This window comes from Nilaparvata lugens, chromosome 1, assembly GCF_014356525.2.
Source record: "Nilaparvata lugens isolate BPH chromosome 1, ASM1435652v1, whole genome shotgun sequence".
Taxonomy (NCBI): domain Eukaryota; kingdom Metazoa; phylum Arthropoda; class Insecta; order Hemiptera; family Delphacidae; genus Nilaparvata; species Nilaparvata lugens.
Genome location: NC_052504.1, coordinates 77,519,267 through 77,536,386, shown reverse-complemented (window position 1 = coordinate 77,536,386; position 17,120 = coordinate 77,519,267). Strand labels below are relative to the sequence as shown.

The 17,120-nt window shown below is 32.0% G+C and overlaps 1 protein-coding gene across 1 annotated transcript in view; it reads right to left on the bottom strand.

The window, feature by feature from the left end:
* Window positions 1-7,219: 7,219 nt before the first annotated feature.
* LOC111058607 (tyrosine-protein kinase Dnt-like) overlaps window positions 7,220-17,120 on the bottom strand; it is a 74,298-nt gene continuing 64,397 nt past the window's right edge. Inside the window, exons 7-11 of the mRNA XM_039443832.1 lie at window positions 16,934-17,093; window positions 15,613-15,765; window positions 13,974-14,133; window positions 12,415-12,551; window positions 7,220-8,319 (exon numbers count right to left, since the gene is read on the bottom strand). Of these exons, the coding sequence (XP_039299766.1) occupies window positions 8,208-8,319; window positions 12,415-12,551; window positions 13,974-14,133; window positions 15,613-15,765; window positions 16,934-17,093 (722 nt within the window). The 3' untranslated portion in view covers window positions 7,220-8,207. The remainder of the gene's footprint in view (window positions 8,320-12,414; window positions 12,552-13,973; window positions 14,134-15,612; window positions 15,766-16,933; window positions 17,094-17,120) is intronic.

Sequence of the window (17,120 nt, the reverse complement as noted above, 5' to 3'; positions counted from 1 at the left end):
AGTGTATTTCTATGTCTGCATATTATATGTATCACAGGCCGGACACGACACAATCAGACATAGAAATTCACTGCGCATAATTATATTAAATGTTGAGATGCGTCTGATGTGACATGGTCTCACCTACTCCAGTGCTAAAGCGAAGCGGTCGGAGCGTCAATTTGTCCGTTCGTGTTCGGCTTATTCTAGTAGTTGAATAAATTTAATTCAATCAAATAAAAACAGAAAAAGAAAAAATAACATTAATTACTTATATGCAAACCATCAATGTAAGTATTTATCATTATTAAAATAGAAAATAATAGAAACCAGTAGGCTACCGAAAAAAATATGGAAATTATGAACTGCAAGACTGCAGAAGAGAGAAAGCATTAAACATGAATAGACATATTATACCCCTTCATATTCTACAAGCCAAAACAAAGTAAAAATTCTTGTATTACTCCATTCTCTGTTAAATTTTCCAAAAACATGTTCAAAACAGTTAAATTTGAGTCTAAAAGAATAACAAACCCATTATTATTTGAGATATTGTAGACAAAAATTGAATATTTTATTGAAGAATATAATTATTTTCAATACCAATAGGATACTATTCACAATTAAGAAATACAAATTACTGGATTAGTGGGCTACCAAGTGCCTCCAAGCATTGGAAATTTGCCTTGTAATCAATCCAGACACACTGACTTTACAAAGTCAATGCTACTGATGTATGCTATATTATTGAAGTACAGTACTTTCAATCCTAATTTCTGGTGGTAACGAGATCTGTTTTTTTAATCACTTCCTCTAGCCTCATTTCTTATAATGTCATTGACTATTAGGTACTTTAGTCCATACCTCTCCAATTTACCATAATTTCGATTCACTAGCATGAGGAGTACGAAAGTAGATAACGTATATATACTACGCAATGTATTGAGTGTTTTGTATCATGGGCTGAATGTTGGGGTTGAAGTGAAAATAATCCGAAATCGAAATAAAAAAACAAGACTGTTAGAATAATATAAACCCGATTTTGTCGTACCGTTTGAAGAAGATACCAATCACTCTCAGCTAAAAATATTAAATTTTATTGTAACGTGTTGAAATTTCACTATAATACTGTAGTAGTAAAAAAACTACTGTTCAATAAATATTATGGCATAACTTAAAGACAATAACATGAAGTTTCGATTTGTGCCTCAATTTGATTTAGTGCCTGATTGCTGATGTACCTTTTTAAACCAAATATTGCGTAGTTGATATTACGCAATATTGTTCAAGTATCAAACCATTATTACTCCTGAAATGCTATTTTAAGCACTAGAATCTTCGAATCTAGATAACTACTGTAAGAAAAATTATACTCTGTGATTCAGATGAATCTTCCTGGTGATTCCAAACCGTCTTTTGTGAAACACACTATTTGAAACTAATAGAAAATATAAAATCTGATTCAAGCCTGGTGATATCAAACTGTCTTTTGTGACGCACACTATTTGAAACTAAAGGAAAATAATTATAGAATTTGATTTGAGCCTCAGGGTGCAAATCCTGGGTCATACATATGTCGAATAATATGGTCAGCATTGCAGATTGACTTCTATCTACATTGATATTCAATGAATTTATTAATTCAATGACGCAGCAAAACGCTGGCTAGAAGAAAACCAACATTCCACTTTTTTCAGTTACCCTACCGTTTGATAAGACATGAAGAGGATACAAATAACTCCCAGCCAAAAATATTACATTCTACTTTGACGTGTTGAAATTTCACTAAAATAGTAAAATAAAAAACTAGTGTTCAATAAATATTATTACATTTTAAGTGTTAAAGACATATAAATGAATGGTTTGAATGATTTCATCTCCAGTCTTAATTTTCCAATAATTCAATTCCAAGATTCCATTTTCAGAAGAAAATATTCACAATACTATTTGTGTCTTGTCAAATTTCAATTTTCAGGTAGAAAAATTGCAGTAAAAACAGTTGAAAGTTGATAGAAATAGTAGAACCAATGATATTTTGAATATAATTATCGCTAGCCGAGTTGGTTTAGTGGTAAGGAGCGATACAAACTTCAGTCTGCACTAAAACCTTTTAGTGGGTTCGAATCCCGCCGATGGCAAAGACATTTGATCATCTCATCAATAATACACCAACGCATTTTCCATTACAGTACCCAAGCACAAGCTAAGTGCTAATGTGGGCATCATCCGCAGTAAAAAATGAACTACTGGTTTCACCAAGTTCGGTCAAGAAATGAGACATCAAAATTGAATGGAATACGCAGCTATTATTCAATATTTATGTCATACCGTAAGCCGTAAGAATACATAGTATTCATGTGATAAATTGTGTGGCCTATACGTGTAATTATACGCCTATCTTCCAATTAAAATTTTTGAATTGATTGAACAAAAGTGAAACTTAGGAAATAAAAATATAAATCTCAGTACCCTTTTAAATTATTTTGTCACAACATGTTTCGGACATTAATGACATTTTCAAGTGATCACTTGAAAATGTGTGGCCAAGTGATCTGGAAATGTTCAAGTAATCAAGTGATCACTTGAAAATGGCATTAATGTCCGAAAAATGCGTTGTGACAGAATAATTTAAAAGGGTAGTGAGATTTATATTTTTATTTATATTAAAAGTAGCCCTAAAGAAAAAATACAATGAAACTTTAGATTATTGCTTGTAAATTAGAGTAAAATCCTTTCTAAAAAATGAAAATTTAACTGACCATTTAGTGCAAAAGCGTTGGCCTAACGCATTAGGGACACACATGTAATGGTCATTTATCAAGCAAGAAATGTAAATTTATTAGAGGTTTGGGACACTATGTGCCGGTTACACAACAGCCGGTTAAATTTTAACTGTGATTAATTCCACGAGAACCAATCAGAGAAGCCGTCTTTTCAAGAACGCCTTATCTGATTGGTTCTCGTGAATTAATCTCTGTTAAAATTTAACCGGCTGTTGTGCAACCGAGCCTAAGTGATGGATCTTAGAGAGTAGAAAAATAAAACCAATATAATACAATTAGGCGAGAGTTGGCAGTTGAGGAGTATCAAGAGTAAGTAAGGTAGGTGTTATTTTAAGACCTAACTAATCTAAAATTACCAACAATTATACTTTATTGTTACATTCTTCATGATTTTAGAGAGAGGTTGTAGGCAATATCTGCCAGCTGAAAATGGGGGGTCGTGCCCTGGAAAGCGTCTGACTTAACAAGTGAATTGTAGAAGTATTTCACTATTGTAAAAGCGGACGAAGTGATTCATAAGTTTAGTAAACTAAAGTACTGTACCTGTACCTACTTCATTCAATGTAATGCAAAACTGAAATAGACCTACAGGTACCTCTTGTAATGGAAAAACGTAAATTTTGGACAAAGCCGCTTTGCAATTATTATTATACTAGACGGTGGTAATCCATGCTTTGCACTGGAGAGAATTTTGTATTGTGAAATGCAAACTTGTCGTATTGAATATCTTGAACTGAAAACATGACGAATTGTAAACTTGAAGAAATTAGAATATACCTATAATCGTCCTTGGTAAATTAGGAATCTTCATTTCAAGTTTATCAGTTTAGTAGTTCAGACGTGATGATGCGCCATTCATATCCCGTACATGTATAAACCAATTCTTCTTTTCATAATATTTTATATAAAATATTTATTAAATTATTTCTTTATTTCATTTTTACAATTGCAAAACATTAATTGGGAGAGGAGAAACAGCAGAATTAATCCTAAACTGTTTTTCTTCTGAATTTAGATTAATAATATGCCGCGAGTCTGAATAAACCTAAAATCTAAAAATAATACTAATTATTATAATTTAAAAAAATGCTTATTACAAGCATTACCATGCAGTCATGGTTGAGTGATAACTTCACTTAATGAGGGATATTTGTTACTAAATGTAAATACTGGATAGATATTCTACAGAATTCCATCCCAGTGTTTCTCAAGATCAAGAGAGATTCATTAATTAAATTCCTCTGTAGAATATTGTTGTATGTTTAATCTAAATACGTTTATTGCCTTGTAAGTTCATGGAAACTTACAATCAGAAATAAACACAGTATTATTAAAAATCATATTATTCTCAATTATGAAGAATCTGATTTGTTGATGAACTCAATTTTTCCAAATGTCACTCAAATTCTAGAACTATCAGTCTTCTAATTGCACAAATGCCTGTTTAATTTTAAGCGTGATTAAATATCATGAGATACAATAAGAGAAGCCTTCTTCTTCTCTGATAGGTATTTGTGGCATTAAATCATGATTAAAATTCAACACGCTTTCATGCAACAGGGCCTCAGTGTTGTGAAGGTGATGGTATGATATTCAATGAAAAACTACTGTAACAACCAAAACTAGTATCTCAGATTGTTTAGTAAATCAGTAATTTTGACAATATCAAGTCATTTCCATGCAATACAATTTCTTCAACTTTATTTTCTGAGACGATCATAATTTTTCATTACTTGTTATTGCTGAATTGTAGACAGCGGTCTACAAAAGGGAAGTGAGAAAAAAGACAGCATTCATTTCAATATTGATATGTTATATTAATCATACGTATATTGAACTTTATAAAAAGTACAAATTTACCTAAAGATGCATTTTGCAGTACAGCAGTGCTGAATTTTCAATTTCAAAACTTCACATCTATACACGATTTTGTTTATTTGCAAATATACAAAAATATAATATTCACATTGTATCTTTATACTTTCAGTAATAAATAATATCATTTTTACAATACAGTTTTCTCTCAAAGTATTTTAAATTCACAATATTATTCTTTGATAACATTGTAATATAATCATCACATTATTCATATTTTATATACAGTTTATTCACAATAAACTTAGGTAATAAAAATTTAAATCTCAGTACCCTTTTAAATTTTTCTGTCACAATATGTTTCGGACATTAATGCCATTTTCAAGTGATCACTTGAAAATGTGTTGCCAAGTGATCTGGAAATGTTCAAGTAATCAAGTGATCACTTGAAAATGGCATTAATGTCCGAAACATGCGTTGTGACAAAATAATTTGAAAGAGTAGTGAGATTTATATTTTAATTTATATTAAGAGTAGCCCTAAAGAAAAAATACAATGAAACTTTAGATTATTGCTTGTAAATTAGAGTAAAATCCTTTCTAAAAAATTGAAAATTTAACTGACCATTTAGTGCAAAAGCGTTGGCCTAACGCATTAAGGGCACACATGTAATGGTCATTTATCAAGCAAGAAATGTAAATTTATTAGAGGTTTGGGACACTATGTGCCGGTTGCACAACAGCCGGTTAAATTTTAACTGTGATTAATTCCACGAGAACCAATCAGAGAAGCCGTCTTTTCAAAAACGCCTTATCTGATTGGTTCTCGTGAATTAATCTCGGTTAAAATTTAACCGGCTGTTGTGCAACCGAGCCTATGTGATGGATCTTAGAGAGTAGATAAATAAACCAATATAATACAATTAAGCGAGAGTTGGCAGTTGAGGAGTATCAAGAATAAGTGAGGTACGGTAGGTGCTACTTTAAGACCTCACTAATCTAAAATTACCAACAATTATACTTTATTGTTACATTCTTCATGATTTTAGAAAGAGGTTGTAGGCAATATCTGCCAGCTGATGATGGGGGGTCGTGCCCTGGCAAGCGTCTGACTTAGCAAGTGAATTGTTGAAGTACGGTATTCTACTATTGTAAAAGCGCACGGAGTGAATCATAACTTTAGTTAACTAAAGTACTGTACCTACTTCATTCAATGTAATGCAAAACTGAAATAGACCTACAGGTACCTCTTGTAATGGAAAAACGTAAATTTTGGACAAAGCCGCTTTGCAATTATTATTATACTAGACGGTGGTAATCCATGCTTTGCACTGGAGAGAATTTTGTGTTGTGAAATGCAAACTTGTCGTATTAAATATCTTAAACTGAAAACATGACGAATTGTAAACTTGAATAAATTAAAATAGACCTACAATCGTCCTTGGCAAATTAGGAATCTTCATTTCAAGTTTATCATTTTAGTAGTTCTAGTTCAGACGTTCTATGCGCCATTCATGTATTTCCTATCCCGTACATGTATAAACCAATTCTTCTCTTTATAATATTTTATATAAAATATTTATTAAATTATTTCTTTATTTCATTTTTACAATTGCAAAATCAAAACATTAATTGGGAAGGAGAAACAGCAGAATTAATCCTAAACTGTTTTAATTCTGAATTTAGATTAATAATATGCCTCGAGTCTAAATAAGCCTAAAATCTAAAAATAATACCAATTATTATAATTTTAAAAATGCTTATTACAAGCATTACCATGCAGTCATGGTTGAGTGATAACTTCACTTAATGAGGGATATTTATTTATTTACATTTCATTCCAGTATGTAACGGTAATGTTACTAAATTGTAAATACTGGATAGATATTCTACAGAATTCCATCCCAGTGTTTCTCAAGATCAAGAGAGATTCATTAATTAAATTCCTCTGTAGAATATTGTTGTATGTTTAATCTAAATACGTTTATTGCCTTGGATTACCTGCCTTGTAAGTTCATGAAAACTTACAACCAGAAATAAACATAGTATTATTAAAAATCATATTATTCTCAATTTATTATGAAGAATCTGATTTGTTGATGAACTCAATTTTCCCAAATGTCACTCAAATTCTAGAACTATCAGTCTTCTAATTGCACAAATGCCTGTTTAATTTTAAGCGTGATTAAATATCATGAGATACAATAAGAGAAGCCTTCTTCTTCTCTGATAGGTATTTGTGGCATTAAATCATGATTAAAATTCAACACTCTTTCATGCAACAGGGCCTCAGTGTTGTGAAGGTGATGGTATGATATTCAATGAAAAACTACTGTAACAACCAAAACTAGTATCTCAGATTGTTTAGTAAATCAGTAATTTTGACAATATCAAGTCATTTCCATGCAATACAATTTCTTCAACTTTATTTTCTGAGACGATCATAATTTTTCATTACTTGTTATTGCTGAATTGTAGACAGCGGTCTACAAAAGGGAAGTGAGAAAAAAGACAGCATTCATTTCAATATTGATATGTTATATTAATCATACGTATATTGAACTTTATAAAAAGTACAAATTTACCTAAAGATGCATTTTGCAGTACAGCAGTGCTGAATTTTCAATTTCAAAACTTCACATCTATACACGATTTTGTTTATTTGCAAATATACAAAAATATAATATTCACATTGTATCTTTATACTTTCAGTAATAAATAATATCATTTTTACAATACAGTTTTCTCTCAAAGTATTTTAAATTCACAATATTATTCTTTGATAACATTGTAATATAATCATCACATTATTCATATTTTATATACAGTTTATTCACAAATATATTCTATATATTGACAAATGTATCTACAAATCTATTTACACAATGAGATCACTTAGTGTCTACAAAATTCACAAAAAAGCAAATTCATATAAACGTGGAAATTGTAGTCTTATCAATTAATTAAAGTGATACAAAGAACACACTGCAAGGCTATATTCATAATATACATTTAAAGCTTATAAAATATACAATTCTTATCAAAGAATGTTTTAAACCTCTTGAATATTGAATATTTTTACCTCTTAGATATTTTCAATTCATACAACGTTCATATTTCAACCACCCGTGATCGAAAGATTTAGATCAACTATATCTATACTTTTTTAGACAATTTAATTTTATTTCAAGTCTTAGTATGTTAGATAAGTTATAAGGAAAGATTATTGTCAACCCTAAAGACCTAAACGTCAATAATTGATGAAAACCTAGCAATCATATTGAATTAATAATATCAAAATTAAGAATAGTTATAGTTATGACTTTGTCAAAAATTTTCAAGATGTTTCTTATTTTATAATATCTCTAAATCTATGTTTTGAACATGATTATGGCTTTGTACTTTTCATCATATCGAATGACAGCGGTTTGATAAATTGATATTTAAAATAGTGACTGCAGTCTTTATGCAAAGCATAATTATTCTAAGCACAATGAATTATAAAAAGTATTTTCAAGGAACTGGAGGTATGGAGCTAGTAAAACAGACATTCCAACTAGATGAAATGTTGATTTTCGCAACACTATCAATGTTAAATTTGAAACCTAATTGTCGATTTTGCGAGACTTCATTAAACATAGCGAGTGAGTTGGGAGTGGAACTCTTGGAGACAGCCGAGTAGCTGGGAGAAGGTGGGTCGCTCGTCTGCACTCATCGCCCAGCAGTAAGCCATCACTGCGAACCTGACACAAAATACAAATATTAGTCACAGAAAATTACAATTGAAAGAGAATAGAATAACAATATTAGTCAATGAAGGTGACAGTTGAAAGGAAAGATCGAGTCGAATACATTGTCAACAGAGATTTGTAAAGAATATGAAAATAATTATCCATCTTTGCTTTAATATATTAGTAAGTAATTGATGTAACAATAGGTGAAGTATAGAACAAAAGTTCCAAATCGTTGGGCACTCAATGAGGGTTTATCCACCAATCAAATTTATAGAATAAATTAATATTAAATAAGTATTAAGAGCAATAAAGCTCTATTTATTACAGAACAAAGAAGAATACAGGCATTAAGCACAAAACAGTCTTCACTAAAATTTACAATCGTATTAAGCAAGTTACTAAAAAAAAATCTGGTGTGGCGCACTCACACAACTTTCCTTGCCGTTATGAAAATTGATCACATGACGCTAGTGTTCACGCGCATCTCAGGTCTACTTATAAACAAAGATGTGAGTCAGCTGGTGACAGGACAATAACGCTGGAGACATACGAGGTCTGCTATCTCTTCATAGTGGATCATTTAATAGAATCAACAGTTGCCAACAGTTTGCAATTGGATAATCACATTTTCTCGAATTTCGAGCTTATTTTCAATTTTAGGTGGAAATGTTACTGAACATTAATTGTAGAGATTTTCATGCTTAATCTTTTCCACTCGAAACTTTTTGTTTAAATTGTATCTGAAGCCTGATAATTGAGAACCTAAAATCAAACTTTGCATAGATAGGGCGGAGCTCCTGAAATTTTTACAGAAATTGGACTTGTGGCAGTTGATAGAGCTTATCAATGACTATTTTAGGTATGAATTTAATCAAAATCGTTGGAGCCGTTTTCGAGAAAATCGCGAAAAGCCCTGTTTTTGACAACATTTTCTTCATTTTATCCGCCATCTTGAATTGGATTTGATCGAAATTGTTCGTGTCGGATCCTTATATTGTGAGGACCTTAAGCTCCAAATTTCAAGTCATTCCGTTAATTGGGAGATGAGATATCGTGTACACAGACGCACACACACTCATACACACACACACACACACACACACACACACACACACACACACACACACACACACACACACACACACACACACACACACACAGACCAATACCCAAAACTACTTTTTTGGACTCAGGGGACCTTGAAACGTATAGAAATTTAGAAATTGGGGTACCTTAATTTTTTTTGGAAAGCAATACTTTCCTTACCTATGGTAATAGGGCAAGAAAAGTAAAAATTACTTTACCCAGTAGTTGGGATTGAGACCATCAACTGACCAGGTAACATAATCCCAAAGAATCAATCACACACCAACTGAATGCATTGCATTAATAATAAGAGATAGAAATAAAATTAATGGAAACATGGAAACATACAATACTACTACGATCGATAAATAATTCTTTCCAAATTATAAAAGAGATATGAATGAAAATCCAAGTTATAACAGTATTATAGAAGAGAGACCGGAGTGATATAAAGCTCAAGTACATTGAATCTTCTTTAGTACTGATTTTATTGATAGAGTTCTGACAAGAGTACTGAACCAAAAATCTGTTTTCAAACGATAGAAAGTAAAACTATCTAGTAATCCAGCATCATCTGTATACAGAGTGTTTCAGAAGTAGTGTCGAACATTTTAGGTTATTGTTCCTGGATGATAGGAAACTGCAAATGTCATATTTGAAGTGTCCAAAACTCAGTGGTTATCCTTATAGCTGCCATTTTGTTTTTTTCACTTGGGATTTTTTATCTTAAGAACGAAATGTTCTATTGATCTGAAATTTGACAGGAATATTTATGCTATAAAGACTCAACTTATAATAATATAATAAAACAATTTCTATGTAAGAATTCAAAATGGCGGTCATTTAAGATTTTTGTTGGCAAATTTCACGAAAACCGTTCACTTTACAGAAAATTTACAAGAGACATAAAAGTTAGCAAATTTTATCCAGATTTCAAGGATAGCTCATTTGTTAAGATTCATCAAAGAATAACAGATGAATTAATTCTTTTCGTACTGCATGCATGCACAAAACAAATAAGATCATCTGAAAAACATTGTAAAATCTGCTGTATGGCCATAAAAAATGGAGCCATACTGAGTTTCAAATCTTCATCTTGAATACGATTGGAATTGAAAATTTAATATTGATGTTTAAATGGTGAAAAGTGGTCATGCATGCAGTACGAAAAGAATTAATTTCTTTGTTACTCTTTAATAAATAAGATATCCTTAAAATCTTGATATAATGTGCTAACTTTTTTGTCTCTTCTCTAATTTTCTGTAAAAAGAACGGCTTTCGTGAAATTTGCCAACAAAAATGTAAAATGGCCTCCATTTTGAGAATTTACATGGAAAATTTTCTATTTTGTTTTTTAAAGTTGAGTCTTCATAGCATAAATATGCATGCTAAATTTCAGATCAATACATTTCGTTTTTGAGATAAAAATTCCTAAATAGAAAAAACAAAATGGCAGCTATAAGGATAACCACTGATTTTTGACACTTCAAATACGACATTTGTAGTCTGCTATCATCCATGAGCAATACCCTAAAATGTTCGACACTACTTCTGAAACACTGTATATAAAAATGAATGTCTGTTTGTGTGTTTGTTTGTATGTTTGTTTGTTCCCTATAGACTCGAAAACTACTTGACAGACGGCATGAAACTTTGTGAATGTGTTGTGTGAATATTGGGGATGGTTTCTGACCAAAAATTCGAATGGGGGGGCTTATAATAATTATTTATTAATCCATTTCACAGTCCTATGTTTTCGAAATTTTCGTCCGAGCGGCCACCGAAGAACGGAAAGATGATCATGATTCAAGATCATAATTTTTGTGATAATATGATTTAGAATCCAAAGTTACCAACTGTATAATAAACTGTATAATAAACACGTCACCCTGTGATAAATTATGTACTGGTAATAAAACGGTAGTTTGGAGTTGAAGTTAGTGTAGTTGATTGGTACCAGCTGTAGATAATCGTTCCTTAGAAGACCTATTACAAATAATTATCACTCCCCTATCATTGAGAAACTGGAAAATGTTGGAAAAAAGTTATTCACCTCATGAAAGAGAGTTGTTCATATTGCATTCATTAATTACTGAAGAATGACAGACTAATTTACTTTTTTTAATTTAGCTTAGCTTATATCCTAGAATGGAAGATGGAAAGAATATAGAATTCTGTGTAATTTATCGTACATAGCATATTTCCTGCACCATCTATTGACAATCAACAACTATGAAAACATTAAATTCATATTTGAAACACTGATTTAACTTATCTATTTTTTTTAATTCAACACTTTACTGATAGATATTACTACCAATTGATTGAGAAGAATATGTTTTCGGAATAATAAATGCTGCATGACACAAGCATATAGGAAGTCCGTATTGAGATGTAAATGAAAATATTGATTGTCATGATTCACCAAATAAAGTCAAGTGTGACACGAGGTAGGCTACATTGACTTTTTGGCGGTACGAAGTTCGCCGGGTAAGCTAGTAATCTATAAACATGTTAATTTCTTCATTTTCGTGGATAAAATCTCCAAAACTAGTATTGATCTGCAAAGTATTTTTCTATTGTATTTGACACACAGATGAAAAATAAATAATAGGTACCGGTATTCGGTATTCTCGATTTGTTTTTGAATTTTGAAAAAGTTATTCCGTTATTGATATTGAATTTACCAAGTTCAACATTCCATTCTAGAAGCAAAGATATTCCATGAAGGAAATATAAAATCGCAACATTTAACAAACTGAAGAAAAAGAGATAATCAACAAAACGACATTTCACGGTTTGAATTATTACTTTAAGACAGTCATTTCATCGATTTAAATAGAAAGAGATTGATAAATTATCATCACCAGTCATTTCATCGATGTGAATCGAAATAAATTAATTATCATCACAATCGATATTTTACGGTTGAAATATTTGCATCAGGTCAGTCATTTAATTAATCCAAAACTAGAAATCGATTCGGACGGGGATATTGAGTGAATTAGCATAGCTTACAATTCGTCAGGGCAGTTGACTGGCTGTGCTAATCGGTATCCGTCTCTCAGGTAAGCAGCCATCTCGAATGGATCGATTTCTGCATATGGCTGTTGTGCAAGAGTGGTCAGCTCCCACAGGAAAACACCGAATGCCCACTGAAATATTGAACATTTCATTAGAAAATCATGATAGGTTATAATGGAATGAATACAATGAATAACACACAGATAACAACCAAAATCTCCGTTGACACTCAATTGCTAATATTATGTATGTTATACCATGGAGAAACGATAGCATAGTAGATATCCCATGGTGTAGGGCGTTTATGTCGCAAGTTTTACTGTTATCCCAGGCCGATAGTTCACATAGTTCTTTCCTATGCAGCTGTGTGACGCTGGTAGTCTCTCAAATTGTGCCGTTCATACACTATCACCCCAACAAAACAGTAAAAATTGACAATAATCGACAGTAATCGGCTGAGATAACAGTAAAAGTTGCGACATAAATTCCCTATGCCATGGGATATCTACTTACGCTATTGTTTCTCTATGGTTATACGTTCAAGAGAATAATAAACAAAGGAAAAATTGTCAGTCAGTACACCAGTCAAATGAATATGGCATCATAAATGTTTACAATTATCTCAATTCGGAACATAGAACTACGAATTTTATTTTATCAAATCTAGGGTTATAGTTTTCAATAAAATGTCAACTAGTGTTAATTGTGAAGGGTTTTTGAGTATTAGCTGTTGAAAATTCTTCTGGTTTACACATTTATTTTTTATCTGATAGTTCACAAATTGTAACAAATATATTTTCAATATTATAGAATAGCTAAGAGAAGCCTAATCGTGACTACCTTAAAAGATGGGATAATTCATCTCATGTAACTATACAAATCTTGCCATTTTAGAAGCTGTAATTTTCATTCTTTAAAACTTTTTGGGTCAAATCACAGGTTTTGGCTGTGATAAGCAAGGCTGTGGAACAACGCGACTGTAGTTAGAAGACTTTTAGTCGCACGTTAACCACGAGCCTTGAAAAAAGAAGCCTGTAATTCCTACAAATCCTGTGAGGCCCGGGCGCACGTTACTATCCAGCACCGTTGTTGGTAGGCAAATATCACAGAGAAGTTTGGCCAGAGTTGCAGTGGAGCCACCCACAGAACACCTCAAGTCATTCGTTGGCACCACCAAATCTCAAATTTTGTAGTGTCAAGACCATTACCGCAATGCCGCTATTAAGGAATTAGTTGCTTCAACACCCTAAGATGGCATGGCTCACAAGACGTTTACTTTCTAGCTTTTCGACAGACGCCGGTGTGGATGGGTCAAATTCTCTTGTCCCAGTATCTAAAATGTTTTTAGTTAATAAATACAAGTGTAATTTTATGAGATGGGATTATTTTGTTCAAATACATTTTTATAAAGTTATTGAATTTTGAAAGTTTAAAGTCGGCTGGAATCGCTAAGTTTGGAAAGTAATGTCAACTCCGCCACCTAACCACCAGAAATGTGGAGATCCAAGGATAATAGATTAGAGCTGGAGACTATATTAGAATGTAATAATTACCACATCGGAGGCAGTGGTGAAGTTCTTGTGCGTGAGACTCTCTATGGACAGCCACTTGATAGGCCTGTTCTCGTTGTCACCGAGGCAGTGATAGTCAGCCGGGAACAGGTCTCTCGATAGAGCGTTGTCTGTTATCTGGATCCGTAGCTTATCGTCAACTCTGCAAGAAGAAAATCAAAATAAATTTCCAATTCTTCTTTATCAATGAATACTAAAAAAAGCCTAATGAGATCAGTCCTCAAGTCATGTGCACACGGGTACGGGATGAGTGCGGGACACGAGACGATGGGAGCGGCGTCCCTATTATCCAGACAATGAACAGACCAGGAGTAGCCAGTACTTTCTAGAAGCCCCTAGAGTTGTAAACAAAAAAGGTGAGACTATTTTGAAGCCGTGTCTAAATTGTTAAAATTCAACCCACTACTTTCGCCGTCCCGCATCTCGCGATCATCCAGTATCAACGTGTGCAAGGCTTTACTGTGATAGTCCCTAACTAATAATGGTCCTTATTGTGGTATTGGTACATAAAAGGATTTTTTTAATACACACATAATACAAGTTTGATACATATTAGCAAGAAAGATACATGCAACATCATCTATGTTTAAGGAGGATTCTATTATGTAAATATTACTATTCTGTAAGTCAAACACATTGAATACAACCCCATGTCATATCCTACTGATCAGATAAAGAACAATATTAGACTGTATTTAAAGTTAATTCAATTTACGTCCAGTCTTCTTGTCTTGTGTAAATAAACTGGATATATCTGTGTATAAATTTCTTCCAATAGAATATTATCAAATGAATGAAATGAGAGACAAATAAAAAATCAAAAGTGTAACGGATAACAGTGTAGTAATCTCCATCAATTTGTAAATCTCAACTGTTATGGAGTAAATGATGCTTTGCAGTTTTACCTCTCAGCTTACAATCTAATATTTTGTGTGTGAGTGCTAGAACCTTATCTTTTCGTATTTAAAGGATTAATGGATTAAACTAAAGAATGTTTGAGAAGAGTATTTATCACCAGAAAGAAATGAATATAATTTTGGGGCATGCACATAGCGCTTTTGAATACACCTTATAGATAAGCATAATACCGACAATCATGAAAATAACCACCTAGCACCAAAACTCCACAATTTACTTCCTGTACACATCAAGATAATAGAAAACTCAAGAAAATTTAAATGCGCCGTTAAAAACTGGATCACAACTGGAAGGCATAATATAGAAAACATAATTTCGAACAATATGTGAGCTCACTTACCCAATGTATTTGCAACCCCACTCTAAATTTAATTTTATTACTGCTACACCTGCTCTAGAACATGGGTTTCCCATAGTTGAGTAGGTTAATTTCCGAAAAATTCAATTTATTTATATTTGTAGTAAATTTTATATATTGTATTTTTGAATATTATGTACATTTTATTGATTAGATTGTTTATTTGTATATTAATGGAAATAAAATTTATTTGTATTGTATTGTAATGTTGTTACTACAAACAACCTCTGAAACGAGTTGACACAACTAATTGTATTGAATTAATTATGACAAAGTGAATGCGCTCTAGAATATTTCAATTTATGTAAATATTTTAGTTTAAACATTGTAACATAGTTTACTTACACACAGTTCCTAGTTGCAACGTCTTTATGAATGAGTCGCTTTTTGTGTAGATATTGCATGCCAGTTATTGCCTGTAATGCCATATCAACGACTTCTTGAGTGGTCAAAGTGTGAGCTACGCCCTCCACACCTTGCTTGCAGTTTTGAAGGAACCTGGAAATAGGTGAATAAATTACAAATATTTTTCATACTTAAAATACATATTGAGGCTTTATCTATATTTAGTCTTATGTTAAATTTTGTTTAAATTTGATGGCTCAAATTATAATAAGAATAACGATTTTATGTTTTCTCTCAGCTATTAATTAATTACGCTTAATCTAGAAGTCGTTTTTTGTCTGAGAGTCTTTGTAAGAACCAAGTTTATATTTTACCTTTATTTGAGCCTATTTAGACGATTATTGAACAGCCTGAATGTTAAAATATTATATAGCCTTACAATAAACATTTTCGGCATTCACTAATGGTTTGAAAACCTTGTTCCTTGATTTTGTCCTTGTTTATTCTTTTCAATAAGTGAATAGATTTCCATAAATGATATTGCTGAAAACGATTAATAATAATTACATGAGTTGCCTAAAAACAACTCTAGATGTTGGGGACAGACAGGAATCAAGGAACAATATGTAAATTACAATCAATTTAAATCATATTGGATTAATGAAATTGAGGGCAAGACTAGTAAAATTATAGAGATTTTGGTCACATTATGTCAATCTACTTAAAATTAAATTCTCATTTGGGAGAAGTTTGCAACGTATTAGAGCATTTGGAACATTTCATAACCCGAAAATGCATCCACTTGGGCTACTGTTATGTCAATACAGTATAACAACACACTTAGGGCCGTTTGCACAGTGACAGTTTAAACTAAATTTCATTTTAAACTGGATTAAATCCGTATCAAGTCTAGTTTGTTATAATGTGTTTCATTTTGAGTTTAAAGCACCAGCAGATTTAATCGAGTTTAAGCTTTGACTGTGCAAACGGCCCTTCCTTGTAAATCAGACCAAAATTTACATCCAAATTTCAAAAAAAATGTAATTATTAAATCATTTGAGATTCTGAGAATTTCTTAAAACTTATTTGATTTATTGTTGAGTAGCATAGAGTTGAATATTAATAATATTCTAGTAATAATGAATCCTGTACAATATGGACTGGGCTATATGACAGTAGAAGTCCATCACTTGAATCGGAACAATTTGCCATCTCTCCAAATAATGGGATTTTAAAGAATAACATTCTGAAAAATCTAAAAAAGAAAACAAATAATTAAAGCCAGTTAATATCAGGTTAAACTTTGCGTAGATGCTATTACCTTTTGAGATTTCTGTACCCCTGATGAGGATAGATTAGGAACGGCGCTGTGTGATCTTCTATGGACACTCCCAGCACAGAAAGAATGTTTTTATGACTAAGACTGTACATTGTCATGCCTTCCTGGAGTAGTAACGACACTTGTACAGTTGAGGCGTGGTCTGAAACGAAATAAAAAATATTCTTAG